The sequence below is a fragment of the Leptinotarsa decemlineata genome, unplaced genomic scaffold, assembly GCF_025532065.1.
Source record: "Leptinotarsa decemlineata unplaced genomic scaffold, Ldec_3_MD MMD2_tig00000008_RagTag_RagTag, whole genome shotgun sequence".
NCBI classification, from domain to species: Eukaryota; Metazoa; Arthropoda; class Insecta; order Coleoptera; family Chrysomelidae; genus Leptinotarsa; species Leptinotarsa decemlineata.
In genome coordinates, this window is record NW_027412537.1 from 6,592,356 (window position 1) to 6,606,046 (window position 13,691).

The 13,691-nt window shown below is 34.8% G+C and overlaps 1 protein-coding gene and 1 long non-coding RNA gene across 5 annotated transcripts in view; one reads left to right on the plus strand and one right to left on the minus strand.

Annotated features, from left to right (window-relative positions):
• Positions 1-9,060: 9,060 nt before the first annotated feature.
• Positions 9,061-13,691, plus strand: part of tai (basic helix-loop-helix family member taiman) — a 503,475-nt gene continuing 498,844 nt past the window's right edge. Inside the window, exon 1 of one of the 3 annotated variants that reach the window (XM_074170929.1) lies at positions 9,061-9,095. In XM_074170929.1, coding sequence (XP_074027030.1) covers positions 9,076-9,095 — 20 coding nt within the window. In that variant the 5' untranslated portion in view covers positions 9,061-9,075. Of the gene's footprint in view, positions 9,096-10,103; positions 10,405-10,833; positions 11,096-13,691 lie in introns of those variants that run through there. The other 2 variants (XM_074170926.1, XM_074170931.1) reach the window with 2 other exon arrangements.
• LOC111515984 (uncharacterized) lies at positions 9,280-12,788 on the minus strand. 2 transcript variants are annotated; one of them, XR_002723617.2, is made up of 4 exons: positions 12,684-12,788; positions 12,436-12,626; positions 11,952-12,200; positions 9,280-11,531 (listed from the first exon to the last, which is right to left on the minus strand). It is a non-coding gene; the product is annotated as an uncharacterized lncRNA (long non-coding RNA). The 2 variants fall into 2 exon arrangements; XR_012464494.1 differs by having other exon boundaries at positions 11,952-12,626.

Below are 13,691 nucleotides of genomic sequence, written 5' to 3' on the forward strand. Positions count from 1 at the left end.
ACCTCGGAAAAGAGAAAACAAGTTGGGAAGTAATTTACCAAAATATCTTATGGGGCTGTTATGAATTCAGATATTAATTATGTTTGCGACATTTCCCAAAGGTAAACACCTTACGGATAAAATGTGTCAGTAAAATAGAGAAAAAAAGCGTTTTGGTACAAGGGACCTCAATTTGTACAGGTGATACACCTCTGTACGACTGTTATAAAAGGAGTTTTTTCATATCGAAAATGTCATTTGAATTGTCATTCCATATAAATTAATTGGTTCGTGGGGCGATGAGGTGAGATCCACTCCCGACCCCAGAATGAGGATTCAAGTTAATTTATTTTTGCATGGTTGATATTACATTTACGGTCTTAGAACCCAAGATGAACCAGGACATGACAATATTATCTACTGGCTGTTTTTCATATAAAAAACTAGTTTCACAAAAGCCCTAGTAATTAAATCTTTTCATATGGAGGTTACTTTCCAGAAAAAAAAATCCTTGTTTTCCTGTTCCACTATTTCGTACCGCATTTGTCTAGAAAAAATCTCAGTTATTGTTTTTACTACTGACTGTTCAAAAAGGTGAAATTCAATTTTTCTCGAGAAATATTTATTCATTCATCAATTTTTATTTCGTCTCTGTCAAAGTAATGCCCTTTGAATATAGTACATCTGTGCCAACGTTTTTCTAATTCTCAAGCAGTTCTGATATGCACTTTTTGACATGTCCTTGAGCTCAATCATCTCAATACACCGTCCTTTCATGGGTCTCTTCAACCTTGAAAATGGGAAAAGGTGTCAGGGGAACAAACATGTTGAATACAGTGACTGAGGCATGATTACAGTGTTTTTTTTGACAAAACTGCCTGCTATGTCAGTACTCCGTCAGTTTCTGAAAGATTTGACCACAAATATTTTCCAAAAGAGCCTAAAAAAGTACTTTTTTTGTGACGGGAAAAAAGTTTGACATTTTATCTCTGATGACAGGTAACAAAATGTCACTTTTCATGAAATTACTTTTTTCACTTTAGTTTTGAAGAAAAATCATCATAAGTTCCAATGCAGGATAAGGAAACCTTGTGAACTCAATGGCTGTAAACTATTCCACCATCGACTATTACATAGAAATATACCGCCAACGTTTCATTGCCCTAGTGAGCGAGACGAAGCAAATCCAGAACAGTCGTGTTGCTGCATGGTAAAGAAGGATCGATTCAGGTATTGGCATTATGTGATGAGGCATCAACAGTAACTTTACTTTTGTTTGAAGGTGATTGACAATGTTTCATGATGAATTTCACTAGTTCGGACTTCCATTGTCTACTATATAAAATAATTTGAAATCCCTGAAACAAATAAAAAAGACGAATTAAAAATGAATAGCTGAAAATAACAATTATATTAAGCAAAATAAACCTGAAATGAAATAATAGTGAAATAAAATACAAGTGAAATAGAACAATTGAACAAAAATGAATAAAAATAAAGAAATGAAAAAAGAAAATAAAAATAAAAAGTTGAGAGATTCCAAGTCACGTTAGTTCACGACGTTTCGATTTGTTTGAAGGTGATTGACAATGTTTCATGATGAATTTCACTAGTTCGGACTTCCATTGTCTACTATATAAAATTTTGCAAGCATTTATTTTACTAGAAATACAAATCAATTCAAAGAACTAAGATTATTAAAAAAAAAAGGAAAGAAAAAAAAACACATCAAAGGTGCTGCTTCGTTCCCTCCTGTTCATAAAAGAGGACATATGCCTCATTGCTCACAATTGATTTTGGCGAAATTTTGGAACACGTGTGAATCGTTGTATTCATGCCATGTGCCACTATATGGATGTCTGCAATATGCTGTGTAATGTCCGTTGTGAGTAGTCCCACTGTGATTTGAAAGTGCATATAGATTATAATGACAAGGAGCCACATTGTCTGCTGCATAACTGCTCATATCTAATCCATCTGAAGAAAAGTCAATGGAAGCATTCAATTTGCCTCTGAACCTTTCCGTCGGAGAGAATCTTTTCAAATGAATTACTAAAATACGGGGAAACTTATAGATTGATAAGGACTTTGTACATTTTCTCCTTTGCTTGCACCTCGAACACATTGCACCTCGAACACATCCAGAGTTTCCTCTCTTGTGAAAGAATCCAAGCAATGTGACAAACTCACTTGGCCAGATTTTTGTGGTATGGGAAGGGACAAATCCCAGAAAGGATCAAAGATTACCGATGAGTGTCCACAGTGTGTGCACTTTATAGTGGATTTTAATTGACCGACGAAATAGTCTACAATCTTGGAGTTGTTCATATTCAAATATCTCTGCCAGGACTCTTGTGCTTTTCCGTTATCGCTCAATTTTTCGTCAATCTCAGTTAAGATTGGTTCAGGTTTCTCAGTAATTTTGTTGAGGTCCTCATGTAAACCTTCTAAAAGATATCGTAGGAATTCGTAGGCGTCTTGATGGGCAGAACCCATGTATCGAGGAGCAAATCTTTGAATCTGATTTTTGAAGAAGACTGTTAATTACTCTATCAGATGAATCTTCTGACCATAATTCCTTGATAACTTCTGCGAACGATTTGATTAAAACACCTTTCATACTAGAAATACTAGTATTGATATCTTCCATGTATGCATCCTTTTTTAGGTATTCCAGCAACCATCCCGTGTTTGATAAACATTGGATTATACTGTTCATGAAACAGGTGTTTCCAAGATTTTTTAAACCATTGAATCCAAGAGTTTTCATTGAAGAATGTATCACCGATCTATTGTTGCAACTACGTTTGCCACTACTACCTTCTTCTGAGTAAACACGGATAGGATGATTCACCCCTTCATTGGACTGGTAGGATAAAGAATTCGAAGCAAAACTGCTCAAAACTGAATTAGAGATTAATTCGTTTGAGGGCTCAGCCAGAGGACCAAAATCAGCCTCTTTTAGAGTTCCCACTTCTTTTTCTGTCAAAGCTTGACAGAAAAATATAAAATGATTTGAAATCCCTGAAACAACTAAAAAGAAGAATTAAAAATGAGATAGCTGAAAATAATAATTATATTAACCAAAATAAACCTGAAATGAAATGATAGTGAAATAAAATACAAGTAAAAATAGAACAATTGAATAAATAAAAATAAAGAAATGAAAAAAGAAAGAGAATAAAAATAAAAAGTGAAGAGATTCCAAGACACGTTAGTTCACGACGTTTCGATTGTTAGTATCTACAATCGTCTTCGGGTGATGACTGGACTGATTCCTCCGAGAGATGACTATTTATAGGTCACTTATCCACTCTTTCCATTTTCCGCTTCACTGGTTCCGTGGGAGATGACCTTTTGGCGGGAGTTGGACCCATCAACACAACATCGAGTGGTCCCAAGCTGAGATCTTGCACAGAGAGGAACATTGGTTTAGGAGAAAATTCAAGGAAGCCGCTTAGATATTGTTCAACAACGTATTCAGCCAAGCCAGCGTAGAAATACGCAACATATGGAAACCCATCATCAAGCGAAAAATAGCCAACTCCCGCCAAACGGTCATCTCCCACGGAACCAGTGAAGCGGAAAATGGAATGCGGGGATAAGTGAAAGTACTTGAACGACCTATTAATAGTCATCTCTCGGAGGATTCAGTCCAGTCATTACCCGAAGACGATTGTAGATACTAACAATCGAAACGTCGTGAACTAACGTGACTTGGAATCTCTCAACTTTTTATTTTTATTTTCTTTTTTCATTTCTTTATTTTTATTTATTTTTGTTCAATTGTCCTATTCTACTTGTATTTTATTTCACTATTATTTTATTTCAGGTTTATTTTGCTCAATTTAATTGTTATTTTCAGATATTCATTTTTAATTCTTTTTTTTTAGTTGTTTCAGGGATTTCAAATCATTTTATATAGTAGAGAATGAAAGTCCGAACTAGTGAGTTACTTTACTTGATGAAAAGATTGCTCAACAGCTGAGTACGTGTCGTAGGTGTGAAAACTTAAAATGCCGAATATACAGGCGACCAGTGACAACAATTTGGTTATTGGATCTGGAGGAAAATAGTTCCTCTTGTAGTGGGGAGGATATTGAAACTTGTTATTTAGATTTTATAATTATTCAATTTGTTGCTTGTTTTTATATTTTTTTGCTCACCATATAGTTGTTATGAAAAAGGAGACTGTCAGAAGTTATTTTGGAAAAATCATTAAAATTTTATTAGACTGAAATACAGTTTTATTGGCTATTCCTGAAAGGAAAAATATCTAGAGTCTTAACAGGACAGTTTGACTTTGGCTTTGATGTCATGACATAACCATATACCCATGATTCGTTATGAACCATTTGAGCAAATCTGCATCGCTGTTTACGTCATTCAACAATTCCTGAGGAATGTTTATGCGAGGGTTTTTTTGGTCAAAATTCAGCAATTTTGAAACAAACTTCAGTGAGCCAACCGATATTCCACATCCCCAGCAACTTCTCTAATAGTGTTTCGAACTCCATAACAATTTTCTTCACTTTCTCAATTTGATGCAAATACTTTGATCCATTTTCCTGGACTAAATGTGTTCTTAGACCACATTATTATAATTAACGCTTTTAGAAGTTGTGTCATGTTGAATAAGTCAATAGTAAAAATTTTTTCAAAAACAAGATTTCGCCAGCATGTTCTCAAAAGAAGAAAATAAGTTTCGAATCAAATCAAACCCATCACTTTATTACATTACATAATTTACCTGATTCAAACGCCTATAGAGACATTTACATTTTATAAAAAAATATAATCTTTGTAGAATTATTTGTGTCCAGATCAAGCTACATATTGTAGGTATTCTTATTTATCTGCACAAGAACTCGACAAGCATTTATACCATATGATTCGTTAAATGAATTAATTTAACGAGTCTGAATTAATTTAAACTTATTTTCTTCTATTTGGAGCATGTTGTTTAAAAGTATTTCTAACTATCAATTTATTTTTCAATTTGCCACTATCTATATTCCATAATCTTTCTTGAGCAGTCCGCCATATTGCATTTATGTGTATGAAAAATTAGTCGGCCATCTTAGGCGTTCCATTATATTAGATACTTCTTTTCATCAAACCCTTTTATTTCATATCCATATCAGGAAGTACATAAAAACTAGTCTGCCATCTTGGGCAGTTCGCATATTGAATAATTTGTTTCGTCATTTTATTGTTCGCATTCTTTTAGGTAAACGTGAGGATACTTTTCAAATCCTTTTCAGAAAAACATTTATTTAATCATTTGGAATCTATCAGTAAATTTATGGTGACGCAAAAATTGGTCAATTCTGATTGGAAAATTCAAAGTTTTATTTTAAGGACAAAACACAAGCACTACAGGAAAATAATTAAGGCGCTCTAGGAGCGGTGCCTGTGCGAAAGTAGCGATTCACATTGTATTTGAATTGCTGGAGATTAAATCCATTTGGAAAAATGTTTCAGAAAGTTTATTACACATAAACGCAGATTATGTGTAATAAACTTCCTGAAAGAGTTCTTAAACAGTGAAGTTCGAGGTGTACTGAGTTGAACCTCGAAACGATGAGCAGCCACAACCCGTTGCGTATTTCTGATATGTACTGTTCTTGGTGGAATCAAATGTGTCAAATCACTTGAATACTTCCCGTGAAAGTATCTATAGAAGATAAAGAAATCTCCAACCTTTCTTCGATGTTCCAGACTATCAAGGTTGCAAGTGATTCGCGTCTCCAATCAGGCGGATGGATCTTTTCTGGATGGAATCCAGTAGCTTCCCGATATGCTTAGGTGCGGAGTTCCATACATGAGAACAATACTCCAAAGAAGGTCTGATCTGAGTTTCATAAAGCGTCAAAAGTTGCTGAGGTGTGTACAGTTTTCTGGTTCGGAACAGTGTTCCAAGCTTTTGAGAAGCAGCCTTTGTAATTCCAGCAACATGATTGTGCCAAGACATATTTGGTGTCCATTTTAACCCCCCAACAAGCTTATCGAAGCAGAAAACGGAATTGTCTGTCCTGAAATTATTATATTAATTCGGAGACATTTATATTTTTGGAAAAAACCGATGTCTGGGTTTTCGTGGCTTTGAATTGAACCTGGTTACTTTCTCCTTAATGAACCTTTTTCCTGAGAATAGTACAGCGAACGTGTCACGAGAAGCAGCACTAGTAGTAGGGACAAACAATAAACTATTCACATGTAAATGTTATTCAAGTAATATTAATTTATTATTCAAAAATATAAATCTAATATAAAAAATAGTTTTGTGCTAGTATAATGTCAACAAAGCATTGCTGTTTCGCGAATTGTACGTCGGATAATCGATATCCGGAAGAAAACGTGTTTTTTATACTATTTATAAAACCTCATACCTATGTAAGACGTAAGAAATGGATACGACATGCCTCGAGGAGAGTGGATTCAACAATGGAAAAAATAAATATTCATATGTATGCTTTAAACATGAAATGAATGGTAAATTTTTCATAGTTCATTACCATTGATTAGAATGAGATATAACCTCAATCGTTTATTTTAAAATATATTTCAAATGACATTAAAAATAAAATAAATACAACAATAAAAATTAATTGGCGCTCCGGGGCGACTTCATTGATTCCAGTGGCGCATTTGCTTTTTCAGCTGCAGGAAAACCCGGAAAAACCTGCAGCACCACATCATCTGAAAATCTTGATCCAACAATGTCCTCTCTCTCATAAAACAAAATGTAGGGTGTCTCCAGAGGCTCCAATAAATTCAATGCATCGCCAGAACACTTCGTGACACGACTATCGTCAAACTTAAACCAGTCCGTTTCTTCTTTGACCAAGGCGTAATAATGACCACGTTCAACGCCAGAACCACAGTGAACAATGACTGCATGAATATTATAACAGTGGTCTGCTAGGTTGAAATGTTCATCTATTTCGAACCTTCCAAAGAGTTTCTTGCTTCCGTTAGAGGTTGAGTCTTGTTTGAATATCATCAGTGTTATTATTAGATTGACTGGTGCCTCAGCTATACTTGTTTCCTTATAACAGTCAGTTAGTTTGGCGCATGTTTGACAATACAGTTGATCATCACCTGTTAAAAATTCCATTTTCAGATGATTTAACAATAAGCTTTGCACGGACTGGTAATTAGTCGTATTAGGAAAAGCTAGATGAAGTTCCAGAAATTCACATAAGTTTTCAGTACTTCTTGAACATTTACCACAAAGTAAACAAGTGAGGATTTTTCCAGCAAAAGATTTACAAACACAAGACGAGATGGGTTGTACGGAATTATTCAGTCCAGAGCGGCTGGGAGTATTGATTTTGCTATTGTTTTGCTCACGAAGAGTATTCAACAAGAACGTTTATTATATTTCATTAAATTTATTTCATTATATTTGATTCATATTTCCCTCGGAAATAAATCTGAAATTCATAATAATTATTAACTTCTTTCATTACAGTTTGAATCTACCGCTACTCTTCTACTAGAGTTTGTAATATACTAACCTGTCTATTTATTCACTTTTTTTCCAGTTACTTTTAAATTACGGCATGCAAGCCAACGTTTTAATATTACAATATTGTTATCCTTTACAGTTGCAAATTTTAATTTTGCTCCAGGAACATTTTCTTCTGTTGAAAACATTCTTTTTTATTTGTACTTTACCATATGTTTATATGAGGACAGGGCAGTGTTTGTCCCTACCGAACTACTAGCGCTGCTAGCGAGTGATTTTTCGTACTTCAGGAAAAAGGTTCATTCGAAATTATTTCTACATCCTCATTAAGATATGCAACTTCCTGTTGCCGGTGAAGATGTGCATCCGCAGCCGATGTCCTAGAATCCAAATGGCATAATGATGTCGTCATCGGAATGTGTATGGAGAAACGAATATCAAACTTGTGGGAGACGATGATAAATACATGTTCGACAAACTACACCGTTGAAGTTATAAACAGCGAAGAGAGGAGAATAAACTGTCATCTAACAAACCTGTTCGCAAGTGCCTGTATACAATTGGGTCGAAAACCGATCATGAGACGGAAGTTGGAATTTACTGTGCAGGAAAATTTTCACGACATAAGCGGCCTAATTTTTTCAGATTGTACTTTTGACTGCAGTTTGGTCTGGGGAATAAGCCGTGAAGAACTGAGGTGACTGTCTGTAAGAAATAGACTTAATGTTAATTGTCACGCCCTACTGTGACTTGTTAAGGTGATATCGATATATAATAGCTGATAGGATATTATATGGTATCACTGGCAACGAAAAAATTGATGAGTGCTCAGATATTTGTCTATGAATCATCAATAACTCAATCTGTAGGCCATGACCCAGCTGTGTGGATACCAAAATCTTTGGTAAAGAAAACAAGATTAATCAGTGAAAACCTATAAAAAACAAAGAGTACTTACTGTACTTTATCAAAGCAAGCATCGGCTCAAAATAAATAATTACAGGGCTCCTCACTGGACGTTGTCCACCGAGAGGACACTGATCAATAGTTCAGTATACCGGAGACATTAGCTGCATCATAAAGGACAAAGACAGTTCATCATGTTTCGTGCGAATGTGAGGCATTAGTAAATTTTCGGTACCTGCACATACTAGTACCGGAAAAAAGATTGTTTGTATTGGTGGGATATATAGATGGAAAAAACCCAATAAGATAATGACCTGGCAGTGTTCTATACAGACAGGCTGCTCCCAGGTACCATGTAAAAAAATTAGATGTGTAAATGAAAAATAAAGACAGCCGCTTGATAAATAAACGTGCGCCACTAGTCACCAACAGTTGAACAAATGCGCACATCAATATTTATCAATTTTCTATCAATCCATGTCATTTATTGTTCTCATTTTAGCTATAAATGTCATATCAAGTGGAAGTTAATAAATTCAAAAACGTTATGAGTTATTAGTGATTATTGAAAAATATAGTTTTTGGTGGGTAGATACTTTTCTAATACCAATAGTGAAATGTTATGCAATTTACAAAAAGTGATTTGTGTTGTATACCTGAGCACCTAACAAATTATGGAATTTCAATTTAATTTCAAGAAACTTGGCAATAAGTGAATGAAAAGGGATAGAAAAAGGTACGGTGATGTGGAAAAATACTTGTTGAATGCTTAAAGAAAAAGGTAAAACATGACATCATACAAACTTTGACAGGCTATATCTCAAAAATTAATTGAGTCCGACTATAAATGAAAAGTGTTCTGAATTCCTATCATCATGTAGTAGGTATCATCCCAAAAAAATCGCGAAAATCCGTGAGTATCCCATAAAGTATAATTTAGCCAAAAATTAAAATCTACATGAATATTGAATCGAACAATTTATTTTCTTGTGATTCATTAGGTAGGTATATTTCATTAGTTGCTTCCCTGATGAATTTGTGGATCTGCTCGCTGTTGAAGACCTCACATTTTTTACTCTAGAACTAATATTCGTCCTTTTAAGAAATGCGATAACTTTTGGGAAAGTGGCTGTTGGCTGTTGCACAAGGTTGAGGATTTGATAGTTCCAGATTTTTGCGCCAAATAAGCCACAATTACATATTCTCTGTAACTTTTTAATATCTTCATATCCATCAATTTCGATTTTTTTAGACAATAATTCTGCTGTAGCAGCAGTTGCTACGGATGGTTGCCAAAAATTTCATTAAATATCTGATTTTATGTGGTATCATTGACTGAAGAGGTTTCTTTATTCACTTCGCTTCATGAAAATACAATAATATTCATCTCAGTGAATCAAACTCAACCAGAAAGGGAATATAATGCTCATATAATAAATTGGTCTATTAAAAATCAAATTTGTGATGGTATGGTTTTTTTCAACGAACTGCATCAATCGGTTTGATCCAAGGTTTTGCAAATACAGACAGGCTTCTAGATTTTCAGTAACTGGCAACTTGATTGGAGATTACGATTTAATTCTCTTAGATGCCAACTTTTCAATTAAAAGCGAAGCTGGCGGAATTCCTTCCACAATTTCTTTCTAATCAATTTAAGCTTTTCTCACATTGCTCCAGCGCACTTCGGGTAGTGACGCGCTGTTGGTTGCCTGGCAACTTTGTTGTCAAGCACCGGAGCGCATGAGAATCGGGAGCCTCCTAGGCTGTCGGCTAGTCCAATACATTTCTCCTTGTGCAGTTCGTTTACCCACGAAATAACCAAAATCACTCGAATTGAAAATAATTCATTCAATTCCTTTTGAACAACGTTGTGTAAGGGCAGAAGTGTTCAGTGATATAGTTCGGAATCGGTGACAAGTTGTAGAAACTTTCAAATTCATGTATTCAAAATAATTTTCTGCACTTTGACAGCTTGGGTTGATGGAGTCTTTCAACACTACATGTTTGTTTTTTGTTGAAGGCGAAGATAATACTCAGGAAAACAGGTAGGAACATGATCACTGTTAATTATGCCTATCTGTTTTTGGACCATTTTCACATTTTGATTAAGTTCATTTGAACTTGCCGCGTAGCAACCGCTACCATCTAGCAATAATCAAACAAACGCAGTGTCATCCCACTCCGTCAACAGATGGCAGTTCCGTATTGGAATATAATGTTCGATAACTTTTATGGTTTTAGAGGAAAATAGCTGTAGATTCGCTTTATTAAACAATTATTTGATAATCTATGCTGACTTTGTTACCGACTCATAATATGTAGTACTGCTCTAATAGTTGAACTTTTGAAAATATTCTGTTGATGACAGGTGTATAATCCATGTTGTGCCCATAACCTTGAATCGAGCCAATGAGAGCGCAGACCAAGATCTAACAACCAATAGAATTTCCCGTAGAGCCAGGGTCAACAAATCCTTGTGAAATAGCATTTTGTGGCGGCCATGTTGAAAACAATCTTTTATTGGATGTGTGTTTGATTATTATTTTCACGTGTTGTTATTATTCGAATTTAAAAACAATTTGAGTGTAGTGATCGGTTTTCCATTGGAAAAATCGTGTTTGTTATTGACCAATTGGAAGCATTTGTAATATACTGTACTGTTTTGAATCACGAGACCTTGAGCGGTGTTTGGCTTTTAGGAGTTATCTGGTTCAATTATGTCCTTTTTCATAACAGGTAACGTACAACTGTGAATGTTTATGATTTTTACGATGAAAAGGATCTTCATCTGTGAGTGGTCACACATTTCAAATGTTAGGTTAACATTTGGCATCTAAAAAAAGTATCTCCTTCCATTTCTCCCTTTTGATTGTTAATGACGTCTTGGGCATTATAGATACATAGGTGAACAAGGCAATAATTTTCTAGAGGAACTGTCATAAAAATCCGTCATCAAAAAGGTGTCTATAAAAAGTTATTTCAAGTTCGCAATTATGTAGCAGCATTTCTTATGCTTTTACAGAGAGAGTCCTGTTGAACATCTGCAGCTTTTCAAGTTGATTTATATTTACACTTGACCCGTCCCATTCAACTATATATTTAGAATGGGTAATGGGTACCTACTCTCGAAAATTTGGTTTCCAAAAAGTCTCACTTTTCAGCTTCATACAGTCTAAAATACAACAAACGCTAATTTATTATATACATAGATAGCATTTATTAAAATGACAGCAGTGGTTTTAATTAACGACCGAGTAGAAGAATTAAAATTTTGTTGAATTGCAATGTGTTTTTTTCAAATTCCACTGAGAAGTTATTGAGCTATAAAGATGCTTTGTCAGTAAGAAATGTTGATTTTGGAAAAGAAAGGTTTAGCTTTCTATTTCTTCATATTCATACAAAAACGTGGGTAATTTCCAAAGAAAGGAAAAAAGCAATTGATTCCAAAATAAACCTTTCGCAAAAATGTGTGATCATGCAAAAAATTAACTTTCAGACACAAACTGGAAGAAGTAGGTATGGAATTGAATCAGATATCATTCATAGGATTGCTACACAATATAGTATATGAAATAGATAAAATTCAACTCACACGGAACACTGTCATTCTTACTGGTGAACATGTGATGTTTCGGAAAAAGACACTTGCTTATTACCTCTTCAGCACCAATCTGGACCACATTACAAGATGAAGCACCCAATTCATCCATAACATTATGACTGTATATCATCGATGACAGTACATAATGACATTCATTCCCTTCTTCTACTTTTCTTTTTTTTATGGTATTTGCTTCCCTTCGGCGCAGCAGACCAATTCATTCCCTTGTTTGATTTAATCCTAGTCATAGGAATCTTGTTTGAATTGACAGATATTTTTGGTATAGAGGAATTTTTTGTTTTGGGCTTTCCACCTCTCCATCTTCATACACAAATTGGAAGAAAAGTGTTTCAATCGATTTTACTGTATTTCCTAAGCTGAGAAGTAGATAGCCAAAACCTTATTCTGCCTAAAATAATCTCCCAAAAATATACCCCCTCAAATTTAAATGTTGATTTCTTCGTGAATTACGTACATTTTCTCTGCCTCATCCTTTCATTCCCAGTTTTATTGCCTTTCCGTTTTTCTCGGTTAGAAAAACGAAAGAATAATTTTTCTAAATAGAGCAATTATATCGACTCATTCCTTTTAGACATGCAAGCTCGGAAGACAATAGTGAATCGTCGAAACACGAAGACGACGAATCTTCTCTCGGTTGTGACATTCCTAAAATCCTCAATAATAAATGTTGGTCGACTTGTCGACTAACGTCCAAGAATATACCCGTTTCTGGCACGAAGTCACTAACTTCAAAACCGCGTTTATCTCTGCGCCATTAATTTCTTTAGGAACCGCATGAAAAGATTTACTAAATAGACTCGCTTTCATGTCGAGTAGCTGTAGAATGTTTTTATTTCGTTTTTTTTTTCGTTGAACGAAAGAAGGTGGGGTCCGGATATTTGAAACATTATACAGTAGAGTTCGTTGGAACGGAGGAAAATAAGCTGTTGATTTCGGAGAATGGTTTAAAAATTGAAGAAATCAGTGCTGAAATGTGTAGTTCCACAGATACACCTCTGTATTTAACTGGCTAGAAGACAGGCAGTAAAATTCAATTCTTGGTTGAATTATTTTTTTCTGCATACCTATATAAAACTAGATGTAAACTGTCCAAGGCTCTGGAAGAAAATAGTCCACCATCAATAAACTCATAATAAGTAAATCAACTTTGATAAAAAAATTGTGATAAAACCTGTGCTCATTTCCAAAAACTTGAAAATTATTAAAGAATTATCTCTACCACTATCCATGATGATAATAATTAAACACTTTTATCAAACGTTTTTTGTTTCTAGACACGTTTCTCTAACACCGTAGCTTCCTCGGTAGAATTGGCTTTTTGGATGTAGTTTATAAGATTGAAACAATGGTAACATAATCAAGGCATATGCCATGAATGCTCTTAAATTAGATTATGTTCAGAAAAAGTGAGTGATTCTCTACGGCAATCCGCTAGGATTTATTGTGGGTCATACCAATTCAAACTTGACCAAGAAAGTACAGTTTCTCAATGAAGGAGACTGACTAGTTTGTTTGGTAGAAGATGCTTTTGGTTTGATGCCGAGTTCGAGCCAAAAATTGAAAAACTGATTGGGTATATGGCGGGGCATGCACAAATTATGTGCTCTGTTTCATTATGTTACAGAGACGACATGCACAGTCTGTTGACAGTCCAAATATCTTCATATGATGAATCAGCAATGTGATAAGTAGGTCTATTATACAACGTAG